The sequence below is a fragment of the Diabrotica virgifera genome, chromosome 1, assembly GCF_917563875.1.
Source record: "Diabrotica virgifera virgifera chromosome 1, PGI_DIABVI_V3a".
Classification (NCBI taxonomy): Eukaryota; Metazoa; Arthropoda; class Insecta; order Coleoptera; family Chrysomelidae; genus Diabrotica; species Diabrotica virgifera.
In genome coordinates this window covers 255,066,321-255,083,087 of record NC_065443.1, presented here as the reverse complement: position 1 = coordinate 255,083,087, position 16,767 = coordinate 255,066,321, and the positions used below count along the sequence as shown (strand labels likewise).

The 16,767-nt window shown below is 32.8% G+C and overlaps 1 protein-coding gene across 1 annotated transcript; it reads left to right on the top strand.

Moving 5' to 3' along the window:
- Positions 1–704: 704 nt before the first annotated feature.
- Positions 705–16,563, top strand: LOC114338896 (zinc finger protein 664-like). The gene is made up of 3 exons (XM_028289526.2): positions 705–974; positions 11,149–11,574; positions 14,641–16,563. Exons 1-3 carry the CDS (start codon positions 830–832, stop codon positions 15,537–15,539), a joined length of 1,470 nt encoding a protein of 489 aa, XP_028145327.2. The 5' UTR covers positions 705–829; the 3' UTR covers positions 15,540–16,563.
- The last annotated feature ends 204 nt before the right edge of the window (positions 16,564–16,767 follow it).

Below are 16,767 nucleotides of genomic sequence, written 5' to 3'. Positions count from 1 at the left end.
GGGTGCCGGTATAAGTAGTGATCAAAATAAGGAAAATACAAGCAATCAAATCAATAATGATGTTGAGCCAAATATTGACAGTGATTATGAATTAGAATCCGCTATTATTAGATATCCGCTTCTATTTGCGAATTATTTCTTTTAAGTATTTCATAGCATCAAAAACATGTTTAAAGAATTTAGGGTATTGTTTTTAACTTAGAATGTATTTTTGGTTTAAAAAAATAAAGCTTATCGAAAATCTTCGTAATTTCATAATTTTTCTTGTTGGCATAAACGACAATTTTTAATTTTCGTTTTTTTTTTTCATTAATGGAATATATCCCTTTTAAGCGCCATATTGGCTAACCTTATGCGATCGACACAAACGCCAGAGGTAAGTTTGGCATATTCACCAATGTTATATCTTGATTGGACACAAAAGCGCCATTTTCTAGTTTTTAATTTATTTCAGATAGTATTTTCAGCTACAGTCATGTTCGCAAAATATTAAAATTTGAAAAAAAAAATCATCAATTTTTTTGAGTCACTATGCAGATAAGCAGAATTGGTAAAAATAAAAATAATCAGTTTTTTGTGTTTCCTGAAAAATCAAGTTAATGTCGTTTATGCCGTTTTGGCTTGAGAGCGTCGAAATGAATGGCAGTGGCTGCATGCTGAAAGGCACGAGACCCTTGTCGAGGCCAATAGCAACGAAGAGAGAAGAAATTGATAAGTGATAAGGTTAAGGTTATGTAGTCAAAGATGTCGATGTGTCGTTGTTGTTTGTTGTTTCTTTAAAATTTTAAAATAATATAATTAACCCTCTGTGAGGCAAGACAAGACTATAATGGACATTAAAGCAGAAATTAAGAAAGAACCTGACGAATATGACAATGAACTTAGTAGTGAAGTCATACGATATGTGCAAAGTGAGTTATCCACAGAAGTAGATATAAAAGATGTTAAAAAGGAAACACAAGAAGATGATTCAGGTGAGACACTTAGGGTCGATTGTTCAATTAGAGATTATCTTCAGATTAAAAATAATCTTAAATTAAACTTAATATTGCGTTGTTCAATGCATGCTTAACACTTAACCATCTGTCTAGCAGTGTTAAATTATTAGAGATTTGTAACCTGACTTTCTGGTTTTAAATTAAATATTATCAAGAACATTCCAGATTAAAACAACCCTAGTTATTGCCCTATATGGATGCTTCAGAAGTTGAACAGTGTAAGTCAAGTTCTCCCTAAAAATTACTTATGGGATGTAACACCAAAAATGCGCCAAGGACAAATAGTTTGCCCTTGTTTGTATTTATGAATATACTTATGTAATACTTATATTGATGGAGCAATAAAGATGGTTTATTTATTTTTAAAGTCTCCTCGTAATATTTCCACAACTATTTTTACAAACACCTTATTATCTCATTTCAGACATTTATTGACTTAACATGGATTGGCTTCTGAGGCATCTACACTCATTGGCACAAAATTCCGCTACCCAAAATTTTTGATTAAGTTTGACAATCTATAACTTTATTATGTGTACTCCAATTTTCAAGATTCTTGCATCAGTTTGTAGGTACATGTACTGATGTCGTTTTTTATTATTCCGGTAATAAAAATTTTTTGCTTAGATGGCATTATACGGGGGTGAATGGAAGGGTTTGTATTTTCTCTTAACTTTAAAAAATTTTGTGGAAAAATTTTGAGGGCTGATTTTGTTTCATACTCCTTTTGTATTATCCTGGAAGTATCAATAAGATTTTGTTTTTTGAATTATCCAAATATCTCTTTTCTTGTAAGAGCTGTAAATAAAAACACTGCTTTGAAGGTTTTTTTAATTAAAAATATCAAACTCCCTAAAATTAACAACAAAACCAAACAATTCAATAGCATGTATGTCCACCTCTTGCAGCAACGACTGCTCGCAATCTGTTTGGCATCAAATAAAGATGTGTTATCCTTGCCTCGGGAATAGCCCAATATTCCTCTAAGAGGGCCATAACTGTACCAAATTTTCTGGAGGCCTAGGATGAGGGCGAATAGCTTTTTTTAATTCATCCCATAAATACTCAATAGGATTGAGATCTGGGCTGCATGCGGGCCATTCTAATCTTATCAATCCAACCTCTATTTTGTGAGTCAATCATTGTTTTTATTTACAAAAAATGGTAGGTACAGTTCTTACAAGAAAAGAGATATTCGGATAATTCAAAAAACAAAATTTTAGTGATACCTCCGGGATAATATGACAGGACTATGAAACAAAACCAGCCCTTCCATTTTTCCACAGAATGTTAGGAGGAAATACAATACTTCCATTCACCCCCATATAATGCAATGCAAGCAAAATTTTTGTGTTGGAATAACACCAAACGATATCAATACACGTACCTACAAACTGCTGCAAGAATCTTGAAAATCGGAGTACAAATAATAAAGTTATAAATTATCAAACTTAATCAAAAATTTTGGGTGGCGGAATTTTGTGCCGGTGAGTGTATATATTGTATTGTTCTTTCTACAAATTTGTAGTCGTAGATAACATTATTTGCAGTAATAATCTATTATAATTTCGTATCTATACTAATAATAATCACTACTGCTAATAAGGGTGTCTTTGATTTTGATGATGGAGATATCACAGAAGATGAAGATTTCTTAGCCGTTGTTAATATAATTTCGTTTTTGACTTCAAACAAAATGTACTTCTTATACCTATATTAAGTGCTTTCGCAGATACCCTGGACGACTTGTCGCTGACAACTCCTACCCTCACCTAATATAAATAATACCGTTAATAGATAAATATACAAGGTATATTTACTTTTAATCAATATTAATAACTAATTATTAAATTATACTATACCTCGTCCAACTTATTTACCATTGCACGTCATCCGCGCCATAGCCTGTGACACGATACCAACACGAAATATTTAGGCGGTGGGTGTGTTCTTTTTTAGAATCAAAATGATTCTAAAGGGGAACACACCTACCGCCTAGATATTTCGTGTTGGTATCGTGTCACAGGCTATGGCGCGGATGAAGTGCAACGGTAAGTAAATTGGACGAGGTATAGGTAAATATGAACCTTGTATATTTATCTATCGACGGTATTATTTATACAAAAATAAAAAATTGCTAAACGCCATAAAAAAGAGTGGCGCATACAATATTCCAGCTACAAAAGAGCTGATAATATGAATATTACGTGGCACAAAAATGTATTTTCATTTTGATGGGAAATAAAATTCTTCTTTTATTTTGAAGGATTTTTCCATAATATTTGCTAAATTTGAAGTAAAACACGCCACAAAAGAGGTTCAAAATGCAAACTGTATCAGAGTACATCCTTTTGTGGCACGTTTTACTTCAAATTTAGCAAATCTTATGGAACAATCTTTCAAAATAAAACTAGAATTTTATTTTCCATCAAAATGAAAATACATTTTCACGCCACGTAATATTCATATCAGCTCTTTTGTAGCTGGAATATTGTATGCGCCACTCTTTTTACAGTGTTTAGCGGTTTTTTATTCCTGTATCAGGAGTTTTTTAAAGTTTTTTATAAATTAAATGTATGAAGTTGAATGTAATGTTTCTCGATTACACTTAAGCGTTATAAATGGTCGTCTTTATCGCATTCTCTCCCAAATGATCTAGTAGTTAGGTCAGACACCAGACTTGTGATAAGACAATCCGAGTTCATCCCAGCCATCCTAATAATTATGGCCGGCAAATAAACTCGGATTGCCCGATCAAACTTAGTGTCGTAACCACAACAACTACATAAACCATTTCGGCGATAATGGTTAAATGGATTATAGTTTTGTAGCTCCAGATTTTTGATTTCCCTGCCTGATACGCCCATTGTCGTTGGTGCAGTGGATTTTCATTTAGATTGTTTTTCTTGATGTGTTCATTCAAGATTTTTTCCATGGTTTTCAACATGAATGAGGTCAGACTTATAGGCCTGTAGGATTTTGCTAAGGTGAAGTCTGTTTTTCCTGGTTTGGGAATAAACGACACCCTTGCCCTTCTCCAAGCTTTGGGAATGTATCCCAGAGCATGGCTAGGAGGTCAGCTAGTCCCTTTTGGTTGGGCTATTGTTTGCTTGATAATTGTTATTACCAGTCAACTGCGTCGACCCTGGAAAGTGAATACTCAAAAGATGCTCTACAGCCTCCTTCTCTGTGTCACAGTATAAAGAGGGACAGTAGAACCACTCTCTGAAAAATTGGAAGTAAAATCTGTAGTCATGCATGGCGACCGCGCAATGTTGGCAGTCGCTTTTGCCCCACTCTCGCATTGCTATTCGCATAGAAACGTAGGGCTTTTAACAGGGAAAACCCGCATCCACCACTGGTGAATTACCAATTGCTTACTGTTGGTATTACTTCCTGAGATCAAAGCGCCGACAGAAGAGTGATTTTACTTCCCATTGGACAATTTCATTGACACGGGTTTGTTAATGTTATCTCTTTTGAGGATTCTGTTAACCCTGGCGCTTTCAGGTACACTTTCAATGTTTTCACAGAATTCTCTCCAGGATCTTTCCTTAGCGGATTGGATTTTCTTATTATAGGTTTTCAGTTTAGCCTTATATGCTTCCCAATCACCTGATTTCTTCACCCTATTAAAGAGCCGTCTTATTTCTCTTTTGAGATCAGACAGCTCCTTATTCCACCAAGTTACTTGCCTGGGAGGACGACTTTCTTTTAACAGGCAGTTTTCCTCATATGAGACGACTATTGCATGCTGCAAGCTGCAACCAGTCTACTGCCATCTCAACCTCAACGTTGTTTTTTGGTCTGTTAGGATAATTCCGTACCCTTGTTCCAAGATCACTCTTAAAGGATTCCCAATCGGTCACCTTAGGGTCTCTATAGAACCTTGGTTCTGGTTTGACTGAGTTTATCTCAAAGCATATGTATGCATGATCCAATAAGGATAACGCATCCGACACATGCCAGTCAGATATTATGTTCCCAATCCCCATAGAGCATAGGCTTATGTCGATCAGTGATTCTTCTCTTGATGTCCTGAAGGTGGGCTTATTACCCGTGTTCAGAAGATTCAGAAGTTCAGTAGTGCAATGATACTCAAAAAGTAACTTACCTCTATTGTTTGTATCTCTGCTCCCCCAAATGATGTGGTGAGCGTTGGAGTTGACTCCAATGATAAGCTCTGTGTGCTTATTATTAGTGTATTCTAGAAGGTGCTCTAGGTTAGTCCCTGGAAGTTGCTCTTTAGTGTCAATAGGAAGGTAAAGAGACGGAACAATAAACTCTGTAACCAACCCATTGCAATTCAGTTTAATTCTGGCAGCTGTCATGTCTCCCCTACAGAGCTCCATAACTGGTAGCAGGTTAAGGTCAGATCTACAAAAGATACAAGTTCTGATTTTATTGTCAGGTACTCCCAAAATTAGTTCCCATTCCGTAACATTCAATCCCAGTATCTTACCTTCATTTATCTACGGTTCTTGAATAAGTACCATATAAATGTTCTTCTCAGCTACTTCCTGGCACAAAAGTGCCGAAGCTGTTTTTTGTGCTGCTAATTGATCTGTATGATCTTAATTTTGCAGTTTATTCATTTTTTGGGTCTCTAACAGGCCCTCTTGTAATTTTTTCCACCTGCATAGAGTCCCCTTCGGCCTCCTGCGGTTCGGAAGTAATTGTTGCAGGTTTTGGTTCCCCAATGTTCCCTGCCTGTCTTGCTTTACCCTCTTCCAACGGTATAGTACTTGCTCGCTGGAGAAGGTAATAAGGCTTCCATTGAACCTTTCGAGCTGTGCCTCTGACTCCTTATCAGTTCGGAGACTCATATGCAGTCCTCCATCAGCTGCTGGTTTGGAACTCAGAATTGCCCAACGACTGGTCCTTAGTTCAGGATTTTGTTTTCCAATTCGTGTCGGTGGCACCTTCAGTTCCTTATTTTTAGTCTCTGGAAGGTACATCAGTACACGCTTCGATTCTGGGAGTTCTGGGATTCTTAAAGGACTCCTCGTCAGCACATATCAACCCATAGTATCTATCCATGAGCCGATGACCTTCGTAACGAGTTGAGCAAGGAACCTCATCAATAAGTTTAATTAGGGCTTCTTTTATTGCCCCAACGTCTTTTTCCATTACAGATATATCTGGGTATTCTTTGGGAATAATTGCCGTCTTTATTCCCGCCAGATTTTTATACTATTCCATATAATTAGCGGATACGTTTCGTTCTAAGTTTTCAGAACATCATCAGTCCTAGTATATGAGAAGTATATAATGTCTAGATGTTAACATGTTGACGGACAATGCGTCAAATGTATAAGCAAGTGTTGTGACACTATATGTATTTTGCAAAGTAGAATAGGGCAAAATGCAACGTCTATAGACGTTGTGTCACATTAAATCAATGGAAATTAGACGTCTATAGATGTTCTGTCCGTCAACATGTTAAAAGCAACAGATCTAGAAGAGACTGGACCATCGGTTTACAAATCACATAATATAACAGGTAAATTGATCAATAACAAGCCTAGCAGGAACATAACTTCTGTATAAAAAGTGAATGTAAAAAACTGCCACAGAGTTTCTGTTTGATTCGTAACATTAATGTTGATTATGCAGTTTGCACTTTGTAAAGCTTATGGAAGTGCATAAAACTGATTTTAAAATAAGAAAAGTGAAAAACATCACATAAAAAGAAGAATGTGTGTACTTTGTACGCACGTAAAAAGTTATACTTCTAATATATGATTTCAAAGAAATCAATACACTTTAAACAGTTTATTTATATTTAATTTAACTATTAAACTAATTTTAATACTTACTACTTTCCAAAAATTTTTATTAAAACAATACCAAAAATTAAAAAAAAATAAAAGGATAAAACACACACAAACACATTGAAAAATGCCACAAAGAAATGATTTCTGAACAATAATTGTTGCCAAAATTTTTAACTAAATACGTATTTTCTGAAAAAAATTATATAATAATATACTTACAATCATAAAATGTATAAAAAAAATAGTAACTGGCATTGGAGATCGAACCTGCTTCCGGTCGATCCCGCCGATCGAAAATCGAGGTGCTTTCCCATTGCGCCATCTTCGCGTTTCTGTCATGTGGAAATATACAACAACTGAACGTTTACGCCATAAACTTTTTGACAGTTATTTATTACTTATATGAATTTAATCAAATTAGTTTGATTTTTGTGGAATTAAAGGAATATTTTGTGGAATAACAATATATTAGGTGAATATTGATAGAAATTTTGATGGTTATCAAATTATGTAAATCAAAGCATTACATACTATTTTGGTAGGTTCTTTTTAAATTTTCCAAGTAGGTAGGTACTCAAGAAGTTTTTTATTAGGATACTGAAACATTTACAATTATTATGTACCTGTCGCTTTTAAAAACTATTTAAAAAGTCACTACAATTATAAACTTCTTTTTTTTTTCTCTGCCATCACAACAATAAAAACTAATATACACTTGTTTATCCATAATCTCCATATTGAACAATTATTGACAGATGATTTTAACACCCAATCAGATCCCGTATAACACCCGTATTATATATAATCCCGTATAATACCATACTGTCGGTGTGCGCATGCGCCCGGGAAAATAAAAATTCACCCTCGTGCCTAAAGAAGTACAACTTCAAAAAAATACACAGCCAACATGTAGAAATAACACAGTTAAACAATGAGGGTACTGAGTATAAGCACTCTTATAATAATAAATGATACTGATGTTGACTAACGGGATGACAGTTAGTCATCGTCAAGTTTTAAAAACTTATTTGTAACACATCTGTTTAAAAATTAAACACAAAATATCTGACAGTCATTTTCACGCAGTCGATCGGAGAACTCCGATGATGTTCTGAAAACTTAGAACGAAACGTATCCGCTAATTATATGGAATAGTATAAACATCTGGCTTTCATTTCTCTACATTTTTGACTGAAACCTTCATTTGTCACAGTGTGGAAACGATTCCATCCATTTCCACTGTCCACTTCACTACTTACATACATACATATCCACAAACATTTTACCTTTTATTTACCCATTGGCCCAACCCTTATATAACTGTTGGCACAGTTGGTCTGTGCCCATTGAACTGGCAAGTACCTAGCATTTTCGAGCAGGGAACCATGTTGCCCTTTGAGCATGTGTTCTATTATATCTAATAACATCGACTTGTAGTCACCATGTTTTGCTAAAATAAGATATTTAAACCATATATTATGGGGTTACCACTTTGAATAGTGTGCTAGTTTCAAACTACTCAGCAGAATGCACTGAATATGTTCTGAATTAGAACGAAAACGTTTTGCAATCCGTTTGGATGACTTTTTAGATAGTTTTTTAATAAACGATTTTATACCCGACCCGAATACAAGTTTAAGTTTTTACTTCTGTATGAGTTTTTTAAAGTACCTTTATATTCCAGAATAATAAAAATTGTTATTATGAAAAGTTATTTGGAATTAAAAACTATGTTTTAATATACAATGATATCCTAATTAAGAAAAAAAAATTCAATTTTTTCTTAAATTACCCGATACCTATCATCATTTTATTACATTTATGATAATTATTTTATTATCAATTTTACAAAAAAAATTATTCCGCATAAAATTCTCTACCTGGTCTAAAATCTAAGATACAACCATCATATATCAAACTTTTTCAATTTTATACGAGGTATGTAAAAAAATATGAATTTCGTTTAACAGTTAAGTGCCCTTATAGTGCATAATATTTCAATTAGAAGGACGTAATTGAACATTGGAACTTAGTTTTTAATTCCAAACAACTTTTTTTAACTAAAATTTTTAATATTGTGAAATTTAAAGGTGCTTTACTCTTGAGTGAAATTCATATTTTTTGACATACCTCGTATAAAATTAATAAAATTTGATATCTTATGGTTGCATCTCAGATTATATATGATGAAGAGTATTTTATAAAGAATAACTTGTTTTCGTAAAACTGATAATAAAAAAGTTATCAATAGGTTCCAATTTACGCCGACATACTGTATAAGAGCACAAAAAAATTTTTTGTTGAACATTTATTATTGTTGAAGCTTATTATTAAATTTATTTTAGGTAAATTTTACAGAAAAAAGTTTTGATCACTTTGTATAAACATTTTTTTAGCAGGAAATTTTCGGTTTTTTTATTACATTATTTTATCTTTCTTAATTTTCTCAAAGCGAAATTGTTTGTTTCGTTTCTAAAGTAAAATAATTAAGTGCATTTTAAATATTGCATCCTAAGCTTTAAAAAAAACACCTATAAAATTGTAATAAATCTGTTCAAACTTGAGTAATATTGTCTTAAAATGGTAGTAATTCTGTAAAACTACAAAGTTTTCAAAAATTATATTTTTTTAGATGTATCATTTGAGTTAAATTTTTGAGATTTTGTCTGAATAAAACATCGTTTAGTAAGATGTTTGAGAGGTAAGTTGTGCAAATTGGAGAGTTTTATAAGTAAAATTGTATTAGTTATGTACACATTTTTAGATCATTTTTAAACAAAATTCATGTAATAGGTCTGGATCCCGCGTATGAAAAAAAAGTTGATTAATAGCAAGCTGAAAATTTGTTAATAGCTTAAGGGTGTCTAGTCGGATAAACTTTGATATATGGGAACACTGTAACAGGGGCAGTTTTAATTGTGGAACAGGTTAAAAATTTGGAACGGTCAGACCACGAAAACGGCACATGTATTTTGTCCGACAGAACAGACTTAAACTCTCCGAACAGAGATTAAACTCTCATGCAAAAATCAGACTGCTATTTATCACCTGTCATAATTCCTGTCATTTGACATATTCTACATGTTCCACTCATTAAAACGCCCATTTGGTGATAAATAGCAGTCTGATTTTTGCATGAGAGTTTAATCTCTGTTCGGAGAGTTTAAGTCTGTTCTGTCGGACAAAATACATGTGCCGTTTTCGTGGTCTGACCGTTCCAAATTTTTAACCTGTTCCACAATTAAAACTTACCCTGTTCCAGTGTTCCCATATATCAAAGTTTGTCCGACTAGACACCCTTAAGCTATTAACAAATTTTCAGCTTGCTATTAATCAACTTTTTTTTTCATGCGCGGGATCCAGACCTATAAGTCTCACTTTCCGCCCAAACCGTACTTATGCCCATACATTTTACTTCTTTTTATTATAACCATAAGATAGGTTAATTGTTCTTTTTTTATGTCCAATTTGAAAAATTTCGTTTGATCCATTAGTTACAGAATTATTTTGACATAACTCAACCATGCACTTCGCCGAACGCTAGTTTACAACAGTGCGCCAATGGGCGCGTTCACCAGATGCAAACGTTGGCAATCAATTTGCGCTTTATGGTTCTGAACGACTTGCTAACGTCAAACATGTTTGGAAAGCGGTCGCCATTTTTGCAAACATAAGATATTTAAGTTGAACTTTGCAAACGTGTTGAAATAATAATATGGCGGGAATTTAAATTGTATATATTGTAAAATATATTGATAAGAGTTTTATATATAAAATAAAGGCTACTGAAGACATTCTGCTACGTTATTATCTATTAAATAAATTTTCTTTTTTCCTTTAATAAAAAAAATAAATTCAAAAACGTATTTATTGAGAAAATTTATTTTAGGTTACGTTCAAACCAAGCAAGCAAAATGTCAAATTTTAACCTAAACAACCAACCGTTCAGTTCGCTGTCAACAAGTTTAGAATCAAAGCGCAAACATTTGTGAATGTGTTTGCATCTGGTGAACGCAGTCAATGTTTGTGAGAAGGGTGACTTTAGCGTTATAAATAAAAAAATATAGAAGCTATAGATTTAATTTTAGAAAAATCTTTATATAAGGTTTATTTTGTAAAATTTTCTGAATTTTTCAATGGACAAGTCAGTTATTTTCTAAAATTTATATTTTCGGAGTTATTTAAAAAAAACATCTAATTTAGCAGTTCATTTGTTTAATAAAAAATGAAACACCCACTTCTCGAGTAGAACTTTTTGATATGTTGTTTATTAAACATTTCTTAATGAAATTACAAAAAGTTATATCTTATTTGATTTTTTCCGAAGTGAAAATCTATATGCACTCCCCTATATGGTTTGTTTTATATTTTAGGTTTCCCCCAAATCAACGATCAAATGGAAACTAAAAAAACATCACTTACACATTCATACCATAAAGAACAACAAATACATGCGGAAGAAACCATATTAAACAAAAGTGTAAAAGTTCAGATAGAACAAAAACCTTATAAGTGTAAAATTTGTCTTGTCCAGTTTCCTCGGCAAAGCAGTTTGATAAAGCATAAGAAGATACACACTGGAGAAAAGCATTACAAGTGTGAAATTTGTTTCAAGACATTTACTAAAGCAGATAATTTGAAGGTTCATTTGAGAACACATACAAGGGAAACACCTCACAAGTGTGAAATTTGTTTTAATCAGTTTAGTCAAGCAAGTAATTTGAAAGTACATTTGAGAGTGCACACTGGGGAAAAACCTTACAAGTGTAAAATTTGCTCTAAGACATTTACTACAGCAGGTAGTTTGAAAATTCATTTGCGAACACATACCGGGGAAAAACCTTACAAGTGTGAAATTTGTCTTGTACAATTTTCTCAGCAAAGTAGTTTGATAACTCATAATAAAGTACACACGGGGGAAAAACCTTACAAGTGTGAAATTTGCTTTAAGACATTTTCGAGAGCAGATAGTTTGAAAATGCATTTGCAAACACATACCGGGGAAAAACATTACAAGTGTGAAATTTGTTTGAAGCAATTTATTAAAGCAGGTAGTTTGAAAGTACATTCTAGAGTGCACACAGGGGAAAAACCTTACAAGTGTGAAATTTGTTTTAATCAATTTAGTACAGCAAGTAATTTGAAAGTACATTCGAGAGTGCACACTGGGGAAAAACTTTACAATTGTGAAATTTGCTTTAAGACATTTGCTACAGCATGCAATTTGAAAATTCATTTGCGGACACATACCGGGAAAAAAACCTTACAAGTGTGAAATTTGTCTTGTACAGTTTTCTGAGCAAAGCCGTTTGATAAATCATAATAAAGTACACAATTTACTAGAGCAGATAGTTTGAAAATGCATTTGCAAACACATACAGGGGAAAACCTTACAAGTGTGAAATTTGTTTGAATCAATTTATTAAGGCAAGTAGTTTGAAAGTACATTTGAGAGTGCATACTGGGGAAAAACCTTACAAGTGTGAACTGCTCCTAAGTGGAGCATAAAGCTTCAGTGAAAACGCGTCATCGGGTTCTATTTTGTCCTAAGGCCTTCACCTCATTCCAAAGCTTCCCTTGACCTATTATCTCGTCCATGATGGATCTTCTCCAAGTTTGTGCTTTGGTGGCTTTCACTCTATGGCAGTCCATTTACTGTGCAATCAGTCAAAAATAAACCATAATCACATTTGTTGACTTTACAATATTGGCGCGAAGAGAAATATTCCAATAAATATTTACTCGCATAAATACGTCACTGTCAATTTGTACAGATGTTTAAAAATAGTGGCATGTCCTGAGAAATAAACGGGACATGCGTTTCGACGTACGTCCGCTACAATTAATTATGGTGAACAGTGGCAAGACAGTGGATCAATTTCAAGGACAAGTAGGATTGAAATCGGCAGCTGTGGCGACTGGTTACGTCGAAGAGAGTATTACCAATAAGAAGAATGTCTAAACATTATTGCAAGTATCAATAATGGAAGTACAGCCTCATTTGCTTCCGAGAATGTCGGTAGTATTAATTTAAACAGCATTTCCTCTGATTTAAAAACGGAAGCATAAATATTTTAAACTGTACCAACTGTATTTTTCACATTCATTTAAAACATTAAGATTTTCAAATATTTGAATAAAGCTTTTGAAACTTTTGTTAGTAATATTTTATTTATCTGACGTTGCAAGGTATGTACTCCTATCAGGTTAGATCAATATTTAAAACTGTTGATGTTGCCATGGTAACTTTAAAACACGAGCGTTTTTGAAAGTTGAATTTAAACACGCTGTTTCGTACTAAATAAGCAAAATGGGATACCAATAAAAAATAGTTACTAGTTTAGTTAATTGCTGATATATAAAGTGCTATTCAAAAAGAATAAAAATTGAAAAAGTTGAATTTGCCTCTCCATCCGGTTATTGTTGTATAGAAGTCAGTGGTTTAAGAGTGAAGAAAATATTTGTATGTAATAATAACGTTTTATATCCTGTTTTTATTAATAAAGAATGATTTTACATTAACACAATGATTTATTTCGCCGTATGTAATATCACTCTATTTTCAAGAAATGTAACTTTTTTTTTTGGCATAGGCTTTTGCCATTCAGCCAGTCACAACCTTTTTAAGTTCTTCCTAAAGCAAAGAAAAGAAAGTAATTATCACAATACCTATTTGATTATCAGTAAGAAATAACATGGTTTCTCGCTTCTCGTCTAGGGACCCATCAAGACATTAAATTAATACACAAACTAGACTGGGTCACGGAAAGAAGGTTTTAAACAAATGGTGTAAAACAAAGGTTACTAGTTTAACTGTGCTCACAAGTTAAGGTTACTTTTTGAAATAAATTCTGTTAAATAGTCATATACGGTTTTATTATTTAATGACAAAAGGTAGCAAATGTTATAGGAAGGAAGGATTTTATGATTGATTAAATTTTTTATTAAGTCATCAGTTTGTTGTATATATTTTGTACATTCAAAGAAAATAAACTGAAATCAGAAATAAACTCAAAGAAATGTAACTTAATTCTAAATATACGATTATATCTGCGAAATATATTTCTTAACATTAAAGATATTAATTAATAATAAATATGCAATCACATAAAATTTGATTGCGTATTGTAGAATCCTTTTCGCTTTCTTTATTCGTCGTCTCTTGGCTTATAAATTGTAAAAGTCAGATATAAATTATGTTACCAGAAAGTGGTTCCAAGAAAGGTTTCAGATTTAAGTCATTATTGGTTAATTTATTCTAATAATGAATTTTGTATCTAAGACCTTTCTTCTTTTCTCTAAGAGATGTCGCTACAGCGTTTTAAAAGTGGATTTTAATATTATTTATATAATTCCACTTAAATACGCAATTTATTTTCTTGGTTCGGAGGTGTTCACGTAGTCCCACTGACGATGTCTAGAGACAGAAACAGCTGTCTAGGGATGGTGGATATCCTCCGAATCGAAGGGAAACACAAACTGTCGTTCACTTTTATCTTTATTCAGATTTTGAGTACTTGGAACTGTCTTTCAGACCTTTTCCTATAGAATCCTTTTCGCTTTCTTTATTCGTAGTCTCTTGGCTTAAGTCAGAGATAAAGAATGTTACCAGAAAGTGGTTGCAGATTTCAGATTTAATTCATTATTTGTTATTTTAATTTTATTTTTTTTAATAATGCATTTTGTATCTGGGACCTTTTGTTCTTTTTTCTTTAAAATGGTAAATTGCAAAAGGTAAACTTATGTTAGGTTGTTTATTAATAATTTTTTTGTAGACTGTTATTTGTATTCCTGCCGTTGAGTTTGTGCACAAATTTTTCATTGCAGTAAAAAATTAAATGTTTATGGTTTGTTTTATATTTTAGGTTTCCCCAAAATCAACATTCAAACGGAACCCAAAAAATTATCACCAACACATTCATACCATAATAAAGACCAACAAATACATGCGGAAGAAACCATATTAAACAAAAGTGTAAAGGTTCAGATTGGACAAGAACCTCATAAGTGTGAAATTTGTTTTAAGCAATTTAGTGGAGCAGGTAATTTGAAAAGACATTTGAGAGTGCACACTGAGGAAAAACCTCACAAGTGTGAAATTTGTTTTAAGCAGTTTGTTGCAGCAAGTCATTTAAAAGTACATATGAGAATACATACTGGAGAAAAACCATTCAAATGTAAAATTTGTTTTAAGAAGTTTATTACAGCAGGTCATTTGAATTTACATTTGAGAGTGCACACTGAGGAAAAACCTTACAAGTGTGAAATTTGCTTTAAGACATTTACTGCAGAAAATAATTTGAAGATTCATTTGAGAACACATACAGGGGAAAAACCTTACAAGTGTGAAATTTGTCTTGCACAGTTTTCTCAGCAAAGCAGTTTGATAAATCATAATAAAGTGCATACCGGGGAAAAACCTTACAAGTGTGAAATCTGTCTTGTACAGTTTTCTCAGCAAGGCAGTTTGATAAATCATAATACAGTACATACTGGGGAAAAACCTTACAAGTGTGAAATTTGTTTTAAGACATTTACTAGAGCAGATAGTTTGAAAATACATTTGCAAATACATACTGGGGAAAAACCTTATAAGTGTGAAATTTGTTTGAAGCAATTTACCAAAGCAAGTAGTTCGAAACGACATTTGAGAGTGCACACAGGGGAAAAACCTTACAAGTGTGAAATTTGCTTTAAGGCATTTACTGCAGGAAGTAGTTTGAAGATTCATTTGCGAAAACATACTAGCAGTGGCGCGCCGTGACTAGAAATTGCATCCAGCTGGATCCAGTGTTTTTTTACATATATACTCTAACATACTGTTTACATTATTCTAACATATATGTTACTAGTATATACTACCTATGTTAGAGTAATGATTAGTAAATGGCATGACAAAAGAAATGTGTTATATATCTATTGAATTTCCAAATACTTTGACTGGGATGTTGACTGTTGTCAACCATTACCAATATTGAAATCCCAGATAACAATATAAACTTGTTTGAAGCTTGCAACAAGTTTGATACATCAAACTTGAAGGCTTGCTGCAAGTTTAAATCAAACTTTCTAGTTACAGTGTGACAAACTCGCATGAAGTTTGTTCTACTGAATTTCCAAATATTTTGACTCGACATACAACCAGGAGAGGATGGGATGTCGACGGTGTTGTCAACCATTACCAATATTGAAATCCCAGATAACAATATACACTTGTTTGAAACTTGCAACAAGTTTGATACATCAAACTTGAAGGCTTGCTGCAAGTTTATATCAAACTTTCTAGTTACAGTGTGACAAACTCGCATGAAGTTTATTTTTTCAAACCTGATACAAACTTTATAATATAACACACTTGCTAAAGGTTTGTTTTGTTTTGTTGCATGAAGTTTGTTTTTTCAAAGTTCATACAAGCTTGATTAAGGTTTGTTTTGACATATTAACCTCAATTTGAATAAAACAACATGAATAAAAAATACAATACCATTGTATATAATACTATTTATTAATCACTCAACTAAAATAGTGATCAAACAAATATGCAAAGGGATATGTTCAGTAAAACTTGGAAAGAATTAAAAGACAGACAAAATAAAGGCGAAAAAGACATTGCCATAAAATACAGAAATGGTGTACCAAAAATTGGATCATTCAAGAAAGAAGGAAAAAACTAATCTCATCCCCATTACAAGTTTATTGTCAGAACGTCGGAGGACTTCGTACAAAAATTCAAGATCTGATTAGTTCTATTTTATGTTCTGATTATGACATTTTTATATTTGTTGAAAGTTGGTTAAACGAGGATATTTTAGATAGTGAAATTAAAATACCTTCATATAGAACTTTTAGATGTGATCGTGATAATAGTTATAAGTCAAGAGGAGGAGGTATTTTGATTGTTGTTAAAGACTACATTAAGGTAACTGTGCTGAAACCCTTGTACAAATCTATTGAACAACTTTTTGTTTTATGCTCATTTGGTAAAGAAAATT

Bases quoted from the DNA above. Each gene is read 5' to 3' on its own strand.
- LOC114338896 (XM_028289526.2), top strand. From the start codon at position 830: ATGGACATTAAAGCAGAAATTAAGAAAGAACCTGACGAATATGACAAT. The intron at 975-11,148 runs GTGAGACACTTA...TTTATATTTTAG, and splicing joins AACACAAGAAGATGATTCAG to GTTTCCCCCAAATCAACGAT. The intron at 11,575-14,640 runs GTAGTTTGAAAA...TTTATATTTTAG, and splicing joins TAAGACATTTACTACAGCAG to GTTTCCCCAAAATCAACATT.